The sequence below is a fragment of the Musa acuminata genome, chromosome BXJ1-7 (genome assembly GCF_036884655.1).
Source record: "Musa acuminata AAA Group cultivar baxijiao chromosome BXJ1-7, Cavendish_Baxijiao_AAA, whole genome shotgun sequence".
In the NCBI taxonomy this organism is placed as follows: Eukaryota; Viridiplantae; Streptophyta; class Magnoliopsida; order Zingiberales; family Musaceae; genus Musa; species Musa acuminata.
The window spans coordinates 43,465,760-43,487,554 of NC_088333.1; the positions used below are offsets into that span (position 1 = coordinate 43,465,760).

The following is a 21,795-nucleotide window of genomic DNA, read 5'->3' on the forward strand; positions in this document are numbered from 1 at the left end:
GACCCGTTAAGGCCAGTGAATCAAAAATATCGAATCCAATTTATCTAGTTTTCCGGATCAAGAACGAACGGAGCGGAGCTGTCTTGGATCCGACCCGTTAACGAGGCTCATAAAAGCAATCGCCCCTCTCGCGCTCTCGCGCACCAGTCCGGAGCGCTCGTCGACGGAGCCATCGCTGCTGCTTCTGTCTCGGTTTCCTCCTCCTCTTCCTACTCCAAATCCCATCCTACTTGCCTCTCTCGGTTGGTCTTATTAAATCCCGCCACCTAGGATGATGGCTCGGCCCTACGTCGTGAAGAAGGACGACGATCATGACGATGAAGGTTCGTTTCTAACCCTACGATTCTTGTGCTTTCAGACCGATCTTTGCATTCCGATTGTTTCTGTAGGAGATCCCTATTTCGTTTTTCCGTCATTGTGCTCAAATTCCAGGTATTTTTTTTTCTTTTCTTGGTTGTAGTATTGATGTATTGGAATGAGAGTTTTCGAGACAGATCGGCGCCGGTAGATGACGGATTGGTTTGTTGAATATTTCTTTTAATTTAATTCAATTTGGATCAAGAACTCGGTCTTCTTCGTGTTGAAGTGATAGAAATGTCTTCCCTTTTGTTATTGCACGTAATGCAGCAAGTTTTGGGTATTCGGATTTAGAAGGAAAATAACCTGGAAAAGAGAATTTAATTTTTAGCTTAACTGTCTGGTTCTTGCAGCGGAGTACTCTCCATTTCTAGGGATAGAGAAGGGCACAGTTCTCCAGGAGGCCAGAGTTTTCAATGACCCCCAACTTGATGCCAGGAGATGCGCTCAGGTTACTGAGAACAACCTAGATTTAGTGCTATGTCATAATTTAATTTTCATTAGTATTGTAATGTCACTAATTCGGTTGTTGTTTTATTTGGAAATTATAGGTTATAACAAAACTCCTATATTTGCTTAATCAAGGGGAAGCTTTTACAAAGGTTAGCCTGAGATCAGTGCTGTTTGTTTTATCTTCAATTTGCACATTTGTCATATTTTACGTATCATGTTTTTCTTTTCATTTTTATAGGTGGAGGCCACAGAAGTTTTCTTTGCTGTAACAAAATTATTCCAGTCCAAGGATACAACACTAAGGAGAATGGTTTATTTGATAATTAAAGAGCTTTCACCCTCCGCTGACGAGGTTTAGATGCCAGTTTTCTCTAGCCAGAGTGTTTCAGATTCATATTAGTTTTTGCCTGGAACCTGAGTTCTTGAATTGCTTGTCATAGGTCATTATCGTCACAAGTTCTTTGATGAAAGATATGAATAGTAAGATTGACATGTATAGGGCCAATGCAATTCGTGTTCTTAGTAAAATTACTGATGGTACTCTTCTTACGCAAATTGAAAGATATTTGAAGCAAGCAATTGTTGACAAAAACCCTGTTGTTGCCAGCGCTGCACTTGTCAGTGGCATTCACTTACTGCAGGTACATACATCACTCTCAGTCATGTGGCAATGGTTTAGTATCTTATCTTATCTTATATCTTAATTTACACTTCAAATTCTAACAGACAAATCCAGAAATAGTTAAAAGATGGAGCAATGAGGTACAAGAAGGTGTTCAGTCCAGGGCTGCTCTTGTTCAATTTCATGCACTTGCTCTTCTTCACCAGGTGCATCATCATATCTTATGTTTGATTAATTATCTCTTAAAAATGAAACCTGGAAGTGTGAATTTGCTAACGCTGTAGGAGAACTTGAATGGCATGAAAAATGTTATCTCTGCATATTTGAGTTTGAATTATGCCCATCTCCATCACCTGTTTTCAGAAGTGGAATATTCGTGTGCATAATTATCTTGTTTTCATATCCTAGGATAGATATGACAATCATGGTTGGATTAATAGGCCTTGTTCAATTGTTAGCTTAGCACAAACCAGGGTCTGCTGTACCGAACCGTACCGCCCGGGACCAGTCTGAGTGCACTGTAGCAGTGTTACAGTACTCGCCACACCTGGGTGTACCGCTCGGTACACCGTACCATACCGGTACTGAGCCCAGGTCGAAATACCGGTACGGTACGGTATTACGAACCTTGGCACAAACTATAAGGAATATCGCCAGGAGGACCAATCAATTAAATGAAGGTGGAGAGATTTGTACATAGTTAATAAAGAGTATAAATAACACTGAACAGACATTTAAACATAATTTAGCCAGCCCAGCAAGAAAACATTTGTTTTTTCATATCATTATGTTGTTGAAAACCTAGAATTTTGTATTGATGATTGTTTTGTTTTACTTGCAGATAAGACAAAATGACCGCTTGGCTGTAAGCAAGCTTGTTACTAGCTTGACAAGAGGATCAGTTCGATCACCTTTAGCCCAGTGCCTTCTAATAAGATACACAAGCCAGGTACTTTTTGGATTGTGACAGTTTGAGCAAAGAAAATTACAAGAAATTAAACCCATCTTTTCAGGTAATTCATGAGTCGAGCATGAACTCACAAACAGGAGAGCGTCCGTTTTTTGATTACCTTGAATCCTGTCTGCGACATAAAGCAGAATTGGTCATCTTTGAAGCTGCAAGAGCAATTACAGAGCTGAGTAGCGTGACCAGTCGAGAGTTGTCACCTGCAATCACTGTTCTACAGTTATTTCTTAGTTCATCCAAGCCAATTCTTCGTTTTGCAGCTGTTCGAACTTTAAATAAGGTCGTTCATTATTTTGACATAGTAACCAATTAATCTTATTCTGTCATACCATACCCGATACAAGCTTTGCGAAGATCATCATCGTGGCTGTTTGTCTGCTAAATGTCTTAAAGCAAGACTTTAATTTCAGGATTACTGACTAACAATATCCTTTTTTTTTTGTTCTTTTATTCATAACTATTACAAAGTGTAATTTGCATGCCCTGCAAAAGCTTATCTTATCTGAAAACTTTGGATAAAAAGAAAACAAATCTGGTATACCTTCAACTATGATATATATCTTATATGACAATCTAAAGCCCTTTTTTTTTAATCTTCCACTCCTGTGTTTTCACTTTTAGCTCTGGTTCTGACCACTTTAACTGAAGTGAAACAATGTTATAGATTTCTAATTCTTAGGCACGCAATAGAGTGGAAGAACTTGATATAAGATCTAGGAGTACTGTAAAAATACATGGTTTGTGTTATTCTTTATTGGCTCTCTGACTATTTCATTTTTCATGTAATCCAAGCACATTTACTTCAGTTAACTGAAAAAAATGAGGATGACTCTGTGCACTAGACTCTCGCCAATGCAAGGTCAGGGACGGATTAATGCATGCAATATTTCCATTAGAAATTGAGAGACATTTTTCTTGAGAGACATACAATCGTAATTTTCAGAAATCATGGTGGTAAACTTCCATTAACATGTGGTACACCAAGACAATGTGCTATATAATATGATATTATCATCCTTCATGCATTTCTTGTAGTGGTCAATTACTCCTTTCTTTTTTCTCTATTATATTTCTAGTATCAATTATGTGTGAACGTAACTAGGTTGAGTACTTTCATATACTGTTTTTAAAAGCACTAGGCACTAGGCACCAAGGTCCCAAAACAAATGAGATGCTAGGTGCTCGCCTGAGTGAAGTGAGGCACTCTAGAATATTAAAATATAAAAAATATATGTGGAGGAAGGTGGGGGAAGGAGAATAGGAGTAACCGGCGGCTAGGCTATGGAAGAAGGTGGGGAAGGAGAAGGTGGTAGAGGAAGTTGTAGATGAAGGCAATAGTGGGGGAGGAAGCTACGAACGATGGTGGTAACAGAGGAAGTTGCGGACGAAGCTGGCATCAGTGGAGATAGCTGCGGACAAAAGCATTGGTGACAGAGGAAGTTTTAGACAAAGGTGGCGGCGGCGGAGGGAGTTGTGGATGAAGGCAGTGATAGCCGACGTAGGGTTTCACTTCAAAGACAAGCTAGGGCTGAGTCGGGTGCAAGGGGCGGGTTTTGTGTTAGGGCACTTTGGTTGGTTAGATTGAACCAACTTGCTTATTTAATTGAACCAACCTGATCCATTCTTCACTCGGGTGCTCGCTAGAGGCGCCCAACACCTGGGCTCAACCGAGCGCCCGTGTGGTGCTTCATTGAAACGCTTTGCCCAGAGGTTGTGCGAGGCGCTCGAGCCTTACCTCACCTTGCCTGGGCACCTAGGCTAGTGCCCAAGCGCCTTTTAAAAACACTGCTTTCACATTCCCAGAATAGTTCAATGAGATATAGATGGATATTCTAGGAGTAACCTAAGTTGTGTTATGAGCTTTAATTATTCATATCTCATCATGGTTAATGATCATAAGTATTCCTCACAGGTTGCTATGACACATCCTTTGTCAGTTACAAGTTGCAATATCGATATGGAAAGCTTAATCTCAGACCAAAACAGGAGCATTGCTACTCTTGCTATTACTACACTACTTAAAACAGGCAACGAATCAAGTGTGGATCGCTTGATGAAACAAATAACCAATTTTATGTCAGATATTGCTGACGAGTTCAAGATTGTTGTTGTGGAAGCTATACGATCCTTGTGCTTGAAGTTCCCTCTCAAGTACCGGTCATTGTATGTGGAGTGTGACTGCATCAAGTTTTTATTTATGCAAAATTCTTATATAGGTGAATTTAAAATTTGATTTTTATGCAACTATCATCCAGGATGAATTTCTTAAGCAACATTCTTAGAGAAGAAGGGGGCTTCGAATACAAGAAAGCAATTGTTGATTCAATTGTCATCCTTATAAGAGATATACCAGATGCTAAAGAAAGTGGTTTATTTCACCTCTGTGAATTTATAGAGGATTGTGAATTCGCCTATCTTTCTACTCAGGTAATTTTATGCATTTTCTGTTTTAGTTTTTTGAATACTGAATCTTGATGAATTTGCCAAGTTAAGAAAATGATCCAACATTCTTAATTTATGTATTTCTCATGCTATAGAGGCAGTCAACATCAGATTTAAATTTTGATTCATTCTATGACTAGGAGCATGCATAGTTTTGAGCAGCGGCTAAAGCTATTATTTGTGTATTTTGGAACCTCTTGTATCTTGATCCTCACAATATTTTTCATATTTCACCTTCAGTTCTACATAGTTCATGAGCTGTAAATGAAAAGGTGAATGACTAGGTCTGTTTCAGTGATTGCAATGTTTGTTGCTTCATTTGTTTGAATCCAGTTACTCATAATTTATATTGATTTCGCTAGATACTTCACTTCATTGGAAATGAAGGGCCAAAGACTTCAGACCCCAGTAAATATATTCGTTATATCTACAATCGCGTTATACTAGAAAATGCAACAGTTCGAGCTAGTGCTGTAAGTACCTTGGCAAAGTTTGGAGCCATGGTCGATTCCTTGAAGGTACTACATATTTGTAGTGGTCCTATAGGTATTTTCTTTGGTTGATAATTCATATCTCTTGTTCGTGCTGAATTTTGATGAATTACTTTTGCAGCCTCGTATACTTGTCCTGCTCAGACGCTGCCAGTTTGATATTGATGATGAGGTAATGAATACATGTTCTTAACATGATCATATATTTTGAGAATGCATTGTAGGTGTGTCTTCTATTGGGCATGTTGAATTTAAATCAGTAAAGTATCCTTGGTTCATTCTATCGTAATCTTTTAGCTTTCAATTTATTTATAGCTTTCTTCCTCCTGGCACCACAGTTGATTAGGGGTTTGAGTTTGTACCAACCTATGTTTCTAAATAATATCTGTTTGAGGAACAACCTTGTCTCCATTGGAGCAATGTACCTGACCATAATGTTTAGTTAGGATCATGTTAATGTTACACTGTCAGTTACATGTTGCAGGTCTGCAAGTGTCTTAAAGATTAAAGAGTAACCAAATTGTTCTTTCTTGTGCCCATGATTTGTCCCAGGTTCGGGACCGTGCAACACTTTATCTAGACACTCTTGGAGGTGATGCTTCAGTTGGTGAAACTGAAAAATATGTAAAAGACTTTCTTTTCGGTTCATTAGATGTGCCACTTGTCAACTTGGAGAAAAGCTTGCGAAGCTATGTATGTTCTTTATTGCCTAGGCTGGAGTCGTATGATTGTCTCTTTCCAGCTCTTCTCATATTTACTTTTACTGTGAATCAGGAGGCTTCAGACATGCCTTTTGACATTTATTCTGTACCAAAGGAAATTAAGTCACAGCCTCTTGCCGAGAAAAAGGCTCCTGGTAGAAAGCCTACTGGTTTAGGAGGTCCTCCTTGTGCACCTGTTTCAGCTGTTGATGCATATGAAAAGTTGCTTTCATTGATTCCTGAATTTTCCAGCTTTGGAAAACTCTTTAAGGTTCCTACATGATATGTATTATAGAAGACTAACATAATTTTTTATGTATTTTCTACTAGCTTATATTTGTCTATTTTTTGTCAGTCATCTACACCTGTGGAGTTGTCAGAAGCTGAAACCGAATATGCAGTTAATGTAGTTAAGCACATCTATGATGGGCACGTTGTATTTCAGTACAACTGCACAAATACCATACCAGAACAGCTTCTTGAAAATGTAATTGGCTATGTTTCAGTATGCTGATCATTTTGTATATTATTAAAATGCTTTGGAACATCACTTGCGTTGTCTCTGTTTCTTTTACGTTGCCAGGTTACTGTTTTTGTTGATGCTTCTGAAGCTGAGGATTTTTCTGAGGTTGCATCAAAGCCTTTGAGATCCTTACCTTATGATTCACCAGGACAGACTTTTGTGGCTTTTGAAAAGCCATATGGTCTTCCCGCTACTGGAAGATTTTCAAACTTGTTGAAGTTCTTTGTTAAAGAGGTATGATCATTTTGATGATTTGATTTGCTTGCATTTGATTTGTTGTCATGCTTGTCTCTTGTTTGATATTGAGGCAAGGGGATTTACGTGTCATTTTCTACTCCAGATTTATATAACAACAATTGTGATGCAGCAAACAAGATGTGTAAAATCTTATCCATTTTCTACTCCAGATTTATATAGCAACAATTGAGAATTATCAGTCATCCATTGGAAGTCCAAGCAATAATCGACATGGATGATGCAATATAATGATTAAAAATGTTGCAAAGAGTGCCTTTTTACGTGCGATTTATGTTCGACAAATTGGTAGAATGCATGAAATCAAGTGCATGAATGTTGTTGTGGGACATGGCATGTATCAAGGTTTGGTGAAAATAAAAAAGATGTATGTGTTTTTCGGGTTTCCTAACTTTTAGAAGATGAAGAAGGAAATGGATATCGGGATTTTTAAGTTTCAAATTGTTAAAATAGTAAAAGGCAACTTTATTTGCCATACAGTTACAGCCCCCTTGTACAATTTAAAGTACATTTTATCTTCTTACGAGGCATACAAAGCATGCCTTCTGTAGGAGTGCATTTTTACAGCTTTTGTGTTTGTTGTTTTAACATCACAGCATGTGCAAAAATCCAACTGTTCTCTTGTTTGGCTGCAGGTTGATCCAGCCACAGTGGAGGCAGAGGAAGAAGGGGTTGAAGATGAATACCAGCTAGAAGATCTTGAAATTGTCCCAGCTGATTACATGCTGAGGGTTGGAATCTCCAATTTCAAAAATGCTTGGGAAAGTATGGCCCCAGACAATGAGAGGGTCGATGAGTATGGGCTTGGTGCTAGGGAGAGCTTGGCAGAAGCTGTGTGTGCTGTCATAAACATTCTAGGCATGCAGCCTTGTGAGGTTAGTTGGTGTTTCAGCTTCTTGTCTTCTAAATGATTGTTATGCCGGTATTTTTTTTGTATTCAGTTAAGAGTAGCTAGACAGTAGGACATTGTTTTTTCCTGGTAGCTTCTGTTGTCTAATATTTAGTTCGAGCATTATGATGCCGGTCATTTGGCTGTTGGCAGGGTACTGAGGTGGTGCCGAGCAATTCGAGGTCACATGCTTGCTTGTTGTCGGGAATATTCATCGGTAATGTGAAGGTGCTAGTCAGATTGTCATTCGGAGTCGATGAGTCTAAGCAGGTTGCCATGAAACTTGCAGTTAGATCCGAAGACCCAAACATCAGTGAGAGAATTCATGAAATCGTTGCTGAAGCCTAAATGCAAATGTTACCGGTCTCCAATTCTTTTTTTTCCCCCACAATGACACAGAATGAAGAGTATCTCTCTACATATTACTCTTTTTGTTGCTCGGTCAGCGTTCATACAAGCGGCGGGACGCTTCTTTTGGAAGTCAATGCTGTAATCTTATGATCTCCAATCCTGATCATATGATTAAATCAAGTAAGCTGGATCTTGCTGCTGGACCAGAATAGGCTTGGATGAGCAGTTGGTGATGGGTTACATTAGATCATGTCATGAATTTTTGATGTCAAACGCTCCTGAAATGAGTGGTTTGTTCTCTCAGTTTTCAACTTGTAAATGTGAGAAGAAAGATTGGAAATGACTATTGTGACCATGACGTGCGTAAATGTCAAAGAGGTTTTAAGATTTGCCACACTGATATGTGCTCGCTGCAGGTGCTCTCGGCGTAGAAGATGCAGTACAGAAGCTTGGAAGGAAGGAGCATATGCAGCACAGCCTTTGCCACCAACCTTAGGTAATGAATTGAGTCCTACCATTGTATGTTAACTTGCAAGTTCCTCGGCCAACTTTAGATTACTTACTGTCTTCCATATAAATAAATAGCTAATACTGACACATGGCAAATCCTTGTCTTGATGAGAACAAGCAGAAGCTTCGTTCACCGAGTGTCGCATAACCTTGTCGGGGTGGAACCACAAAACCGAAGACAAAAGCGTAAGCATGGATGGTTTTCTGCTGTAACGCGGCTAAAACCAGATCGAAATTAAATTTGATGGTTCATAGTGCAATCAATTAGATCATGTAAGGATCACATGAACGAAGACTTAGATCTGATACTTCAAACTCCAATCATAAACCAACGAATTTGAGATTAAAAAGCAAGATAATGAAAAAATGATTCCATTGCCGGGATTTGAACCCGGGTCGCCTGGGTGAAAGCCAGGTATCCTAACCGGACTAGACGACAATGGAATGTGTTAGGATTTGAACGGTTTAATCTAGTTATGTTATTGTTGTTGTTGTTGTGACCAACAAATTTCTCTTTGATGTTTAATCTAGTTCGGTTGAGAAGAGTCGTGCTGAGTTTTTAGTATTCAGATATTCAAGTGAGAACGTATCTAGGTTGTATGATGAGAAAATATCATCGACACTTTTATATATAGGGTTATTCGAGATGGAAACACCAAGCTCCCGAGGCACCTCCTACATGAAGATTGAGGTCAGGAAACCTCTATATGCATAAGGTTATTCAAGGTGAAAACATCTAGCTCTCGAGGTATCTCCGGCGTGAAGATCGAGGTGGGAACGATTTTCCGACCAAATCTAACTGATGCTCAAATTAGTAATCCGAAGCGAATGTGGATGCTGAGTAGTAAAAAAAAGGAAACCCCCCAACTCATCGTATTGAAAACGAACTTTATACATAATCACAAAGGGACATAATATTCTGTGAAATATTTTATGGGGAGGTAGCCTCTAATTATCCCTAATGGTCTCCTCTTGGCCTTTTGTTCACTTGGGCTACGAAGGAGAAACAACCCTGAATTGCTTGCCTTGGACTTGGTTTGGACTCTTGTCCACATGGATAGATGTGTAGAATATGACATGGACTACATGTGGTAATTACGTATCATATGATGTTTTTTTTTTTGTAAGTTACGTATCAGATAATGATTAGCTGATAGTGTATTTCTTATCATTTGTCTCTCGTAACGACGTGTTTCGAGATTCTTATAAGAGGGGTTCAAAGCACACGAGTATGTTCGGGATCTCCTCTCGTAGGTTAGGTTTTTTCAACTTGTGCACCTTGAACATATTTAGCCTTACGTCTCCGTAGGTTAGGTTTTATAGACTCACGCATTTCAGACACATTTTGACTTGCATCGTAGTTATAACAAATTTCTTCTCACATGAATTGGATTTTTGTAACTCACGTACCTTCAAAATATTTTACCTTATAACTCCACCACGACAAATTTCTTCTTAAACGGGTCGAATTTTTTTAACTCATATCTTTGATATATTTTTCCAAACTCTTGATCTAATAACTTGCTTTTCTAAATCATTCTCAAATAAGATCCGTATATTTTCCATGGTCAATGGTGGTGGCGGTTGTGGTGGTGGGTGACTCCAATTATGTTGAGCGCTCTGTTTGGACTTTCTTCTCTAGATGGCTTCCTTCGAAATGCGACAAGTAAAGGTCGCGTCTCGTTGCTTGTCTTTCCAAGAAGTGGAGAAAGAGAGGCTGATGTCGCTCGCTTGATAGGACCACCTTCACCTAAACTTTATGAAAAGATGTCCATGTCGATTAGGAATAGCATTAGAATTTTACCTTCATAAAAACGTTCACATTCGACACAATAGTGATAGCAAATTGGACAACCTGACCCAATCCATTCATCTGAGCTTTAGCCCAACCCAAGATGAATTGGGTTAAACAAACCATCAAGCCAAGATTGGATATATACAGAGAGAGAGAGAGAGAGAGAGAGAGAGGAAAGGGAGCAACAAAAGTCATTCCAAGTCAAAACTAGTCTGATCCCTACTCTTAGCTTATTGTGATCGGAGACAATTCTGGCCCCATTTGCTTCCCATCGGCGAATATAGAGACAAAAGATGCGTCAAAATTTGTTGACCTTTATCCTGTTGGATCCAATCCACGTACCGAACAAAATACGCTTTGCTGTAGCCATGTGAACTGCACAGTAAGCAACGAATACTTCTTGAGGAGGCGGAGCGGCGGAAGCTTCGTATTTACCTCGGTAGATTTGCTTTCCTTTCTTCTTCTTTGCTTTAATGTGGGTGTTTGCGCTACGTTAGCAGCAGCGCCAGCGTCACGTACAAGAAGAGGCGACACGCCCCCAAGGCCGTACGCGATCGGACGGCGTTGGGGATGTAGCACTGCGCCCCCGCCTGGGTCGGCCGGCCGTCTGCGCTCCCCTGCAGCGTCGCCCCCGGCTCGCACCACCCCGCCGGCTGAGTCAACCCCGTCACCCCTGCAGGCGGTGGCCCTGCATCCGTCGACGTGCTCGCCTGTGTGGCGGAGAAACATCGATGAGTTGACCGTAGAAGCTTACGAGAAAAGAGAGTTCTTTGGTTACCGGCGCCGTGATCGGGCTGGAGCTCGAGGTGGACTTGGCGAGGCCGGCGTCGTAGTTCATGGTCTGGTCGGCGCGGTAGAGGCCGAAGGAGCGCTCCGAGGCAGGGCCGGGCTTGAGGTCCTCGTCGTAGAGCGCGAAGATGTACGTGTCCACCGACCGCCCGGGCATGAGCGGCGTCCCCACCAGTGACCGCAGGTGGGCCACCAGGTTCCCGTTGAAGGCCTTGGCGTTGTCCACCGAGGCACCCACCTCGTCCGGGTCCCCCTGGTACGGCCACCCCGTCTCCGCCACCACGATCTCCACTTCCGGGAACCCTAGCGCGTCGAGCGCCGACCGCACGGCGTCCACCTGCGCGTCGAACATGTTGGTGTACGTGAGCTTCGAACCCGCGTCGAGCCGGCCCGAGTTGGGCTGGAAGAGACAGAAGGCCAGCGTCTCCGGCCGCGGGTCGCTGCGGTAGGCGAAGAAGGGGTAGGGATTGATCATGAAGGGCGACCCGGTGTCGCGCAGGAACCCGAGAATCCCCGTGAGGTCGGCTGCGATGTCCGGGTGGAAGGCGCCCGAGGAGGGAGGGTCCGACTGGGACAGCACGGCCATGGTGTGGACGGTGGAGACCTTGACACCGGAGGCGGCCGCGGAGGCGGAAAGCGCGGAGCGGAGGTTCTGCATAGCGGGAAGGAGATTGGACGCGAGGGAGGAGTCACCCGAGTTGAGGGCCTCGTTGCCGACGGAGACGACGGAGATGGAGGAGGCGGGAGCATAGGGGAGGACATTAGCGGCGACCCAATTAGAGGCGGCGACGGGGTCGGAGGCGAGGGAGGCGATGTCGGAGTTGGAGACGCCGAGGACGAGGGAGATGTTAGTGCCGGCGAGGGACTGGATGACGGCTGGGTCGGCGCCGTAGAGTCGGAACTTCGAAATGGTGGTCGATTGCAGCAGGCTCACGGTCTCCGATGGCGGCGGCAGGTTGTCCGCCACCTGCCCGTAGTTCACCCCGATGAACGACTGCGACTCTGTAAAGACTCAGCGAGGAAATTATGACCTGTCTCCTTTTCCTTTTCCAATAAACAAAATAAACAACCTTTTCTTTTTCTTTCAGGTCTTGGAAAAGGAAAATTACTCATTTTCTTGAAAAGATGGAGAGATCGTTCGATATAAATTATGGGATTGATTGATGATGGCGGCATGTATTGAGCACAGTTGGAAAAATTGGAAGAACCCAATTCGACGAGACGAAGAGATTGCAACAGTTACTCACGAAAGCATTCATCACCTTTATTATTCTCGAGAGAGGAAGAGAGAGAGAGAGAGAGAGAGAGAGAGAAAGGACTTACTTGCAGAGGAGAAGACGAGGAAGAGAGCAAGAAGGAGGAGAAGACGCCGTTTCGCCATCACCTGCACCTGCAGTAAGTAGGTGGAGAAGCGAAGAAGGAATACCTCAGCTCTTTCTGAAGCCACGACGAGTAGTTGGACTTTAAGAGGAAGGCAAGGAGAACGCGTGCTCGTATGGTGAAGTTGGTAGAGCCCGTGAGAATAACCCACGGTGATATATATACAGCGGCTTCTGGTGTGTCTCCAGAGTACAATACAGTTCTGGAAGCTGGTGGACGACAGGAGGCCGCCGTGCCATCCGGAGGCGGTGCGGGCGGGTAAACATAACAGGAGTAACGTACGTTGTGAGCCATCGGATATCACGGAACAGTTGCTTGCAAGAGAAATTAATAGGAATTAAAATCTTTGAAGGTCTTCTAATTTCGTTATCTTAATAAATTGAACGAAACCAAACACTCAAAATGTGATGATAAGGGGGGAGCTTGGATTACTTGAATCATAAGGCATGCATCACTCTGCCACAGAAGCTATTCTGTAAGCAAAAACAAGAAACTCGAGTAATTGTAATGAAAAAGGAGGGAAAGCAAATAAATTGATTTAGGAACAAATTACCAGCATCACAAAACCTGGTCCGATCGAGTGTCGCATTCTGGGGTGGGGGCTCTTTCAGTCTCTAAACCTGTGGACCCATTTAGCTCAATAATTCTAATAACTTCGACTAGTTACATATACCAAACTGAAAGCAACAGAAATATATATGTTAAGGTAAAGGCACGTTATGGAAAGTAAAGCTTGAAAAGAGCTGCCCCCTCTCAAGCCTATTGGAACAAGAAATGGTTTATGTAGAGAGATATGAACAATAATTAGAGGAGAAAGTTCAGTGCAGAAGCAAGTGATTCATGCATTATTATAGACTAGATGAGCAATCAATCAAGCACCACTCGCAAGGAGCAGATGGGTGCTCGATGTTGTGGTCTATGGACTAGCATGCAACTTGCAGACAGCCCATCAACAACTGAGGAATGACATGTGTTAGGAAAAAGAAAGGCACTCATAATTCAATCTCATTAAAGGCACCATGGTTCCGTGAAGCTGATGGCTCAACCATTAGTAATGAATGAACAAAGGTGAAGACACACAAGATTTATTGTTTGTCAAAACACATGCTTTCTTTTCAGCATCAATTTCATCATAGCATAAAACTCATTATAATCATAACCACAACAAAATGCGCTGTTTGACCACATAACAGTAAACCTGTCCTGTGAGAACAGATGAAGATGAGATTTGGGTTAGGCAGGAAACCGGTGACAAGTATTGCGATCGGTGACCATGACAAAGAGTAGCATAATAGGGACAAGCTTGGACTGCAGAACTGCAGAGATGAATGGAAACTTACAACAAAAAAACACGCAGAATGTTCTGTTCTTGGCAGTCTTCTCAACATGATAAAAAAATACTCCACAAGGGCATAGGAAAAAGCTTGTTAACAAGCATGTCTACGCTCCAGAGTGAGAGACTGGTGATGTTCTCATCTCGCCATCTTTGAAGGTGTGGACAAACTGCTGTGGCAGTGAATGCTCAACCTACAATCGTAAGCAGCAATGTTTGAGAACAAGTTCTAAAATATATTAGTTACTCGTTATTATCATGACAATATATCATAGAATTTCATATATAGGGTTGGTTTCGGACAAATATGTGAAGCATGCAATTCCGGTTTTAGCATTTGGAATAGAAACCAAGGTAGAGGGTTAGATTTCCAAAATCAATTGCTCCTCCAAAGTTCGAGCAATATAAATAGTCCCTTATTTAGAAGGATAAGACAGCATATAATCAAATCCAGTATCCCTTGTTTGCTGCTGCCCTGTTTGATTAGCTAAATTATACATTTTCAATCTAGTCAGCATTTTAATGGAAAGTCATTAAGTCCTTGATAAAATTAACACTCATCTAGATGAATAGAAAACCATTTGGAACAAAACCTTGTAAGACCCTTGCCAAAATGACAATTTTCAATCTGAGTCCAGTGTTAGCAGTTCTAGAGAGTAGATTAGTGAGTTGACAATGTGTAATGAACTTCCCACAATGTTATCAATTGTCTCACAATCTTGGGTATTCTCGGAGGTTTCCCTTTGGGAAGATGAGGGATGAACATCTTAAGAGCAGTAATCCATGAGCTTATAAGAAGTTAGAATTTCTTTAAAATGGAGAAAATCCAATGTGTAATGACAACCGATTTGAGAGTTCACCAATATGTCCATTCATGCTGGTGGTTTATACATAAAAATATAAGAAAAAAAAACTTGGCTCATTTTTTGGAAGCTTCGGCTGGGAAGAAAGCCTTTCAACTGAAGACTATTGCTGGCAAAGTAGAAGCTATTGACATGATGGAAGAGATTATCAGGTTGGCCATGCTTAATCACAGTAAGACATCTAAGTTCCTCTTTTAGAGTAGCATGTTATTAATACTTGACTAAATCTTTTAATAAGGTACCTTCATAGAAGCTGTTTTCTGTAGACAACTGTCAGATAGTTATGACACTTGGGTTATACAGTGAAACACATTCTTATAATATTTGGTCGCCAAACCATCATTCAGAAATTTATTTGGAAGTCCAAAACAATAACTGACTTCAGAGCCAGAATCCTGCATGTCCTTATGTAATTTTATATTTAAGCTGATTTGGTAGAACCTAAAATTGACAAATTGTTCCATCACTGACACTTTTACAGCCCTTAGTTTTCTTTAATTGGTTGCAACCGTGAGATAAAAGGCCGTACTTAAAATTACCATGGAAGCACAAGAAAATGTAAGATGATGATTCATTCAGAAAAGGAAAAGGATGCCCATTCACCATATTAACAGGAAAGATTCAACCATTGTCAGCATCATATATTATTATCTTTTATAAGCTAAGTCTTATTTCAATACAATATTTCCTACATTTGTTTTTTAAAAAAACAAACACAACCTCTATCTTGTCATAATAATTAATAGCAAAGCAACAAAGCAGTCCAACATGATTATTTGGGATAAATTATGCCCAATCTTACCATCAAAGATTGAGAACTTTACCTTGTATCAGCCAATCTAATGCCATAAAAATCAGATTAAAAAACAACCATTGACTAGGGTCGCTAGATTTTCAGACATCACAACACATACAAAGAACCAGTGGCAGAGATAGAGAAAATAAAAATCAACTGTTTTTATTAAGGTGAATGCAAATAGGAAGATATGCTCATACATTACATGATGAGATTTGTATTGTTTTCTTGCCATGAATAATGAATTTACATGAATCATGACATGGGAGCACCCTAACATAATAATAAATAAGGCAATTTCATAGTTAAACAAACCTAGCATAATAGAAGTGAACAGTCAATGGAAGAAGACAAGAACACAGTTACTATTTTCAAATTAGGTAAGGACCACAAACATCAATTTGTGCATGCACCAAATCATAGATTTAACAAGAGAACAACCCTCCAGCCAGTATAGTAGAAGTTTGACTGCCAAGATATTGAATGAAAGGACTCATTCAGAAATGAACTGCAGGATGAGAATTGTACTGAATACAACAACAATAACAACAACATCAATAAAGCCACAAGTCCCAACTATTAAGGATCGACTACATGGATCTTTTGCTGTCATAGATATGTAAAAAATCATATTTTTAGTAAAGTTTAGAGCATTTAAATATTCATTTATAATTTTTATTAAGGTCTTTTTAGATCTTCCTCTATCTCTCCTTTTACCACTAATATTAATCATTTTATTTCTTCTAACTATCACATTCATATATTTCCTAAACACATACTCATACCATCTTGAATGATGCTCTCTCATCTTATCTTCTATCGAAATAATACATAATTGTTCACGGATAAAAAGATAATTGTATTGAATCTGAAACAACAGTGATTGACCGAATTAAATCTTCATTCGACTCCCATTCACTTGTATATAAAGAACTAGATGAATATCTTCAATGAATTAATGAAGAAAAATGGCATGGCTCACCATGACTTGCGAAGATTATTGTATAACCAAAATGTTCTTACTCTTAGACTAGAGATGGCAACAAGGTGGGTTGAGTTTTACTTAAAACATCCCTGTCCTACCACTCAAAAAATCTAACTTTGTCCCAACCAATCAAAATTAAGAAAAATAAAACCATACTCAACCAACAAAAAACCCATCCTTATCGTCTTTTCCTGTTCTGCCCTGATATGAATATACTGTGAAAATTGATGTAATAATATTGGCATATTTTAATTTTATTTGCAATATAGTAGATGAAATCTTTCTGTGAGGTGGATTCATGGCAAAATAAGTCATGCAATCCGGATACTGCCCAATCATATTTTGAAATTATGCCATAAAACCCTCCTGTTTCTCAGTCAAAGCTAGTGATTTCTGTGGGATGGATCCGTGGCAAAACAAGTAATCCAATCCCGACCCAGCCCGATCAGATTTTGAAAATTATGCCATAAAACTCTCCCACTTGTCAGTCCAAGCTAGTGAAAACCAACTTGATCGGGCTAAATCAATTTGGTACTCTGTAGATCCCGGTTGAAATTGCAATCCCTATCTCAGACATCCTAAGTTTTTTTCAACTAAACAAATAATATAAACGAGGCTAGAAGGAGGTGAAGATCACTACCAACTTACATTGGTAATTTGGTTATTAATGTTACAATCAAGTGGACATTCAGTGCAAAAAAAGAACAGAAATAGAGACATCAAGCTTGTAGTAAACACCCAGCGGATAAAGGAGCAATCTCACCATGATGACAAGGCTTACTTTAATAGCTAATTGGTCGATAAGGTAAACGATATGGTTTCATTCTGTCTGCAAAGTAAGAAAGGCAAAAGATAAATATCAAGAAAATGTGAAAGAATCTTACCCAGTCACTGTCAGGGCCAGCACCAGGAACTAGCACATTAATTTCACTTGATTTAGCCGTGGTTATAGAAGCCCCCAATGAAGAACTGCTTAGATATAATTGGCAACCAGAAGTGTTGTCAACAGATATAGTTGGTGCTGAACCCTGCACATATTTGGCTTAGTTTGCAACAGTGACATTGGAAACTAAGATATCAATTTTTTTCCATTGTAGAAAAAGAAAATTGGATGTCTCTGTTCTAAAGATAATAGCCTAGAGTTTATTTGCATAGCCTGCCTGCGCATTACGTTAGCCAGCATGGGTTGCTGGAATCTGAAATATTATTTTTTTCCAAAAGAAAACAATAAAAATTACTATCTTCCGACAGTAACTCCTACAATGCTCTTCTAAATCAAAGGTTACTAGAAAAACTCAACCGAACAGCTTCTCAGCTTTCTTTAACGAGTTTGCTGCACTGGATAGTTTGAATTATTTTTTTTCTCAATTTTACAAGTAACAAGAGATGCTCAGGTACCTGACATTGCACCTCAACACCATTGCAATTCACAACTTCACAAGCTGCGACAACATCCTAAATGACAACCACAAAAGGAACTTTAAACATCATATCGCAGAATTATAGACGAGACAAGCATATAATTATGAAAGCCTTGTTTTTCTTTTTAGGATAGCCAAATTTCTTCACTTACTGTAAAAACAATTCCCATTTTGTTGCATTTATCAACAGTTATGTTGTTCACTTTTCCTGCAAATATTAATCAAATTTTCAAACATATACATGGAGAGGCCAATCATATTTCTAAAAGCATAAAAATTAGAAAAGAACCTAAAAATGAAAACAGAAACCTAAGGATTACCTTTTACTTGTAAAACAGAATCCTTGCACCCAAATATGTATACAGACTGCTTTGAGTCACAGTCATCTATAACCAAATTCTTCTTTCCAATCTGATTTTCGACCGCCCATCTGCCATATATGTTTACTGATAATAAATGCTACACAAATATAACAATTAAAGAAAAGGGAAGTTCTATAAGTCTAGTAAAACTATAGAAGTGCAGACTATATTAGAAAGAAGGATGAACGCATCCTCACTTGCGACCCATCTGAAGCTCCAACATCGGGGGTGCTCTAGAAAATGAAAATGAATTGGCACGAGGACTTTTCTCTGTTGCAGCTATGACACCAGTTCTATCAGCCCGGTTTTTGGTCTTCATGTCATCCGTAACTTTCCTCAGGCCTAACAAGTAGAGGCCAAATGCCATTCACCCACTACCTCACAGTCAAAAAGTACAACTTAATAGTTTATGTTTATGTACCTGCAGTTGTCGATTTTCCAGAGCTAATCTCTTCAAAGACAGCAGACATTCCTTCTTTAGGACGCGATGATGTAGTTTCTGGGCTAAAAAGTGGTGTTGCGGGTGGAGGTGGCGGAGCAGGGGCCCTTGCAGCAGGAGCTTTGGTGATGGCAGAAGAGGATGATGATGAAGAAACAACTGCAACTGTACCCCAAGCAGGACCCAAGGGATAAAAATTTTTCACATAGTCCCGTAGGCCTGGCAGATATAACTCCTTTAAAGCTTTTGCCCACTCTACATGGTCCGGATTCTTATTTCTGTACTCCACAAGAATCTGAAAATGGAATGATGGAAGTTGTTCTTTCAAGAATAAACTGTTGTTATTGATGAAATTCTAGGGAACTAATCTGATGCATCTAGAGTGCATATTTGTTGAAAACAGTAGATAATGTAAGAATATGAGATATGCCACAAACTGGTTTCCTCTGGTAGAGAACTTAACCAAGAAAACTCTACATCGTCAAACATGAACATCATGTAGAACATAATTTTTGGCTGTTGACCATCAATTTTACGAATAGACACATGAAATCTTAGTTTTGAATAATTAATTATTCCTTCTATAATAGGTACACTCATATGATGGCACCAAGTGCTAGTTATTAGATATTTTCTTTTTTTTTTTTGCTTTTCCATAACAATACAATATATCTAAAAATAACGTCCAATGTAACTGATATCAAACTTCAGTTGATCGGACAAAACTAGAGCCCCATAAAAAATCTTAACTTGGGATACAGAGAGCTAAGCTTATAGGTATGATCTGTAGGTCATCTTGAGCATGACAGATCTATCGTTACATGGTTTTTAGACAATCTGACCTACAAAAGTTAAGTGATTTTTAAAAACCCAAGTTTGTAATTGACCAACATCTACAAGGTAGCAGTTGGCTGCACCAAGTGATTCATACTGACTAGAATGACCAAGTTATAGTATTTTCTGCATGCACTAAATCAGCAACAATCCCCAATACAAACTCCAATAGTCTTAGCTACATCTCATATGATGATAGAATTTTAATAGTCTTAGCTACATCTCATATGATAATAGAATTTGATCAATCAGCAAAAGAATGCATTTTAAAAACAATTAGTATCACCACTGTATGTTGTAAGAGCCTGGTGACTTGTGGGACACAGTACAGAGTTTCATCAGTTGACCTTAGCTGAGGAATTATATACACTATAGCTAGGTAACACAATAATGGTATCATTTAAACTTATGACAATTGCATAGAAAGTGCAAGGTTAGAAGGACTAATTTAAGGACATCAAAATAGGTCCAAACAGCCATAAACTTCTTATAGTCAAAATTTTGTTGCATAATTATGCAGATATTGTTCAGCCAATGGTGATAACCTTTTAATTACCTATTCAACAGTATGACATGAATGCATAAATAAATGTGTCTGCATTTCTTTTAGTCTATGAGAATTTTGTCATTGGCGAACTTTCAGATCACTTTCATGGTGATATTTATCACTTAAGCATACCTTATTATTGTAGAATTCTGCCATCTGCCAACTTTCTTCCACATGAGCTATTGGCATGCTCATGCCTTGGAGGAAGCCATTAAATTTCAAGAAAGGAAAGAACTTGAGTACAACATATCAAAATGCAAAAACAGATCACAACAGAAAAGGGGAGAAAGAGCATAGGTTACAAATGCACTAACCACAATCTTTTCCCATGTAAGCTATCCAAGCCAAAGCTGTTAGACTATCAGAAGCTGCCTTCAAATGGTTAAAATATTCAGATCGCTTTCCTTCTGCCATGGAATTTGCTTTGAGAATCACGTCATTCAATGGTTTCAAAAACTCTGGTAAACCAGCAACGTCTGGCTTCTGTGGCATCAATGAGAAGTTTTGATCAAACTCCAAGGATCCTTTAGCACTAATAATATACAGAGAGACCATATTCACTGTCACAAATGCTTAAGAAAAAATGAACTAGTGAATCAAATAGACGACAAAACAGTTCACAGTTAACTCGATACCGGTCTCGAGATTAAAGGCAAGGTAACAATTAGAGTTTAATTTTACTATATCATTATTAAAGCATTCCTTGTCATCAAAGTGTTTGAATTGTGACCATTAATGTCATGATCTACTCTTAAAGAAGACAAAATAGACCGGGCTACGATCGGATGCGACACATAGACCTAATTAATATCCGATGTGAAATATTCCTTGCTGCTCTATACCGTTACATAAGTGGAGACTGTAAAGAAACTAATTCGAAGGAAATAAACCAGAAAGAGAGGTATCCCAAGAAACAAGGATGGGATGACAGGTATTTCAAGTGAATCACCGAGTCTTCCGCATCGAATCAGATGGTGCGCCAGTAAAAGGAAGAATAGATCGGATCGGATGCGACCAACCTGGCGTTGTTTGGCAGTGATGAGGAGCTCCTTCAGCACCGTGAACGCTTCCTCGATAGTCTTTGTGGCATCGAGGACCTGCCCTCCGATCTTGCCGGCGGCCGCGGAGACCCGGCCGAGGGAGTTGGCGACCATCTCGTCGAACGCGAAGATAGCGGGATCCAGGGGCGCCGCGTCGGTTAGATCTATCGACGAGGCCGAGGGAGCGGATCCGGCGGATGCGAGGGCCTCCAGCCGCGCCACCGCCGCGTCCAGCCTCGTCAATAGCTGCTGCTCCATGTTTCTAGGGCTAGATCTGACACCACTTTCTCCTTCAAGGCTCGATTTGCTGGGGACGAAACGAGTGAAGGGTGCTGCTTCGGCGTCTTATACAGAAGAGATGCGGCTAATGGGTTCCCCTGTGGACAGTGTTCGATGCACTTCGCTTGGTTTGTGCGTATCTTGTGTGGCCTTGCGGTCGGTTCCCCGAGAGGCAAATAGAAGCACGCGTAATGAATAAATATCCAAAAACATTTACATTATAATAATAAAAGAAAATTCTTTAGTGGAATATATGCATTAAAATAAATTGTGTCTTTTGAGGTTAGCTAAATCAATAAGATTTGGTTACCTACTGTTATTAATTATGATGAAATTAATGATATATATTAAAAGAATATTTTTATGAACAA

At 40.0% G+C, this 21,795-nt stretch overlaps 3 protein-coding genes and 1 non-coding gene across 6 annotated transcripts; 1 reads left to right on the forward strand and 3 right to left on the reverse strand.

Annotated features, from left to right (window-relative positions):
- Positions 1-159: 159 nt before the first annotated feature.
- On the forward strand, positions 160-8,156 carry LOC103993049 (coatomer subunit gamma-2-like). Its single transcript, XM_009412975.3, has 18 exons — positions 160-323; positions 711-808; positions 909-959; positions 1,049-1,162; positions 1,251-1,451; positions 1,537-1,638; positions 2,274-2,381; positions 2,446-2,679; positions 4,312-4,562; positions 4,655-4,826; positions 5,204-5,359; positions 5,454-5,504; positions 5,885-6,025; positions 6,107-6,304; positions 6,389-6,520; positions 6,617-6,790; positions 7,447-7,686; positions 7,854-8,156. The coding sequence occupies exons 1-18, from the start codon at positions 272-274 to the stop codon at positions 8,046-8,048; spliced, it is 2,670 nt and encodes an 889-aa protein (XP_009411250.2). The 5' UTR covers positions 160-271; the 3' UTR covers positions 8,049-8,156.
- Positions 8,157-8,931: 775 nt separating this feature from the next.
- On the reverse strand, positions 8,932-9,005 carry TRNAE-UUC (transfer RNA glutamic acid (anticodon UUC)). The gene has a single exon. It is a non-coding gene; the product is annotated as a tRNA-Glu (tRNA).
- A 1,330-nt stretch (positions 9,006-10,335) lies between these two features.
- On the reverse strand, positions 10,336-12,994 carry LOC135679621 (glucan endo-1,3-beta-glucosidase 7-like). Of its 2 annotated transcripts, XR_010515310.1 has the most exons (4): positions 12,469-12,994; positions 11,135-12,147; positions 10,792-11,066; positions 10,336-10,716 (listed from the first exon to the last, which is right to left on the reverse strand). XR_010515310.1 is itself a non-coding variant. In XM_065193584.1 (3 exons), exons 1-3 carry the CDS (start codon positions 12,524-12,526, stop codon positions 10,845-10,847), a joined length of 1,293 nt encoding a protein of 430 aa, XP_065049656.1. In that variant the 5' UTR covers positions 12,527-12,880; the 3' UTR covers positions 10,336-10,844. The 2 variants fall into 2 exon arrangements, 1 of the variants encoding a protein (XP_065049656.1); XM_065193584.1 differs by having other exon boundaries at positions 10,336-11,066; positions 12,469-12,880.
- An 88-nt stretch (positions 12,995-13,082) lies between these two features.
- Positions 13,083-21,595, reverse strand: LOC135679620 (cyclase-associated protein 1-like). Of its 2 annotated transcripts, XR_010515309.1 has the most exons (11): positions 21,125-21,595; positions 20,420-20,588; positions 20,238-20,302; positions 18,707-19,019; positions 18,483-18,627; positions 18,244-18,353; positions 18,076-18,131; positions 17,901-17,957; positions 17,387-17,530; positions 13,866-14,052; positions 13,083-13,145 (listed from the first exon to the last, which is right to left on the reverse strand). XR_010515309.1 is itself a non-coding variant. In XM_065193582.1 (10 exons), the coding sequence occupies exons 1-10, from the start codon at positions 21,401-21,403 to the stop codon at positions 13,966-13,968; spliced, it is 1,425 nt and encodes a 474-aa protein (XP_065049654.1). In that variant the 5' UTR covers positions 21,404-21,595; the 3' UTR covers positions 13,651-13,965. The 2 variants fall into 2 exon arrangements, 1 of the variants encoding a protein (XP_065049654.1); XM_065193582.1 differs by lacking the exon at positions 13,083-13,145 and having other exon boundaries at positions 13,651-14,052.
- Positions 21,596-21,795: the final 200 nt, after the last annotated feature.

What these genes read in the sequence shown, in the direction of transcription:
- LOC103993049 (XM_009412975.3), top strand. Translation starts at nt 272, where the DNA reads ATGATGGCTCGGCCCTACGTCGTGAAGAAGGACGACGATCATGACGAT. An exon ending in GTGGCATTCACTTACTGCAG is followed by an intron (nt 1,452 to 1,536) that starts GTACATACATCA and finishes AAATTCTAACAG; the next exon opens with ACAAATCCAGAAATAGTTAA. An exon ending in TCGCCTATCTTTCTACTCAG is followed by an intron (nt 4,827 to 5,203) that starts GTAATTTTATGC and finishes TGATTTCGCTAG; the next exon opens with ATACTTCACTTCATTGGAAA.
- LOC135679620 (XM_065193582.1), bottom strand. Translation starts at nt 21,403, where the DNA reads ATGGAGCAGCAGCTATTGACGAGGCTGGACGCGGCGGTGGCGCGGCTG. An exon ending in TCACTGCCAAACAACGCCAG is followed by an intron (nt 20,589 to 21,124) that starts GTTGGTCGCATC and finishes TTGATGCCACAG; the next exon opens with AAGCCAGACGTTGCTGGTTT. An exon ending in TTACATGGGAAAAGATTGTG is followed by an intron (nt 20,303 to 20,419) that starts GTTAGTGCATTT and finishes GCTTCCTCCAAG; the next exon opens with GCATGAGCATGCCAATAGCT.
- LOC135679621 (XM_065193584.1), bottom strand. Translation starts at nt 12,526, where the DNA reads ATGGCGAAACGGCGTCTTCTCCTCCTTCTTGCTCTCTTCCTCGTCTTC. An exon ending in CCTCGTCTTCTCCTCTGCAA is followed by an intron (nt 12,148 to 12,468) that starts GTAAGTCCTTTC and finishes GAGTCTTTACAG; the next exon opens with AGTCGCAGTCGTTCATCGGG. An exon ending in CCAGCCCGATCACGGCGCCG is followed by an intron (nt 11,067 to 11,134) that starts GTAACCAAAGAA and finishes TCCGCCACACAG; the next exon opens with GCGAGCACGTCGACGGATGC.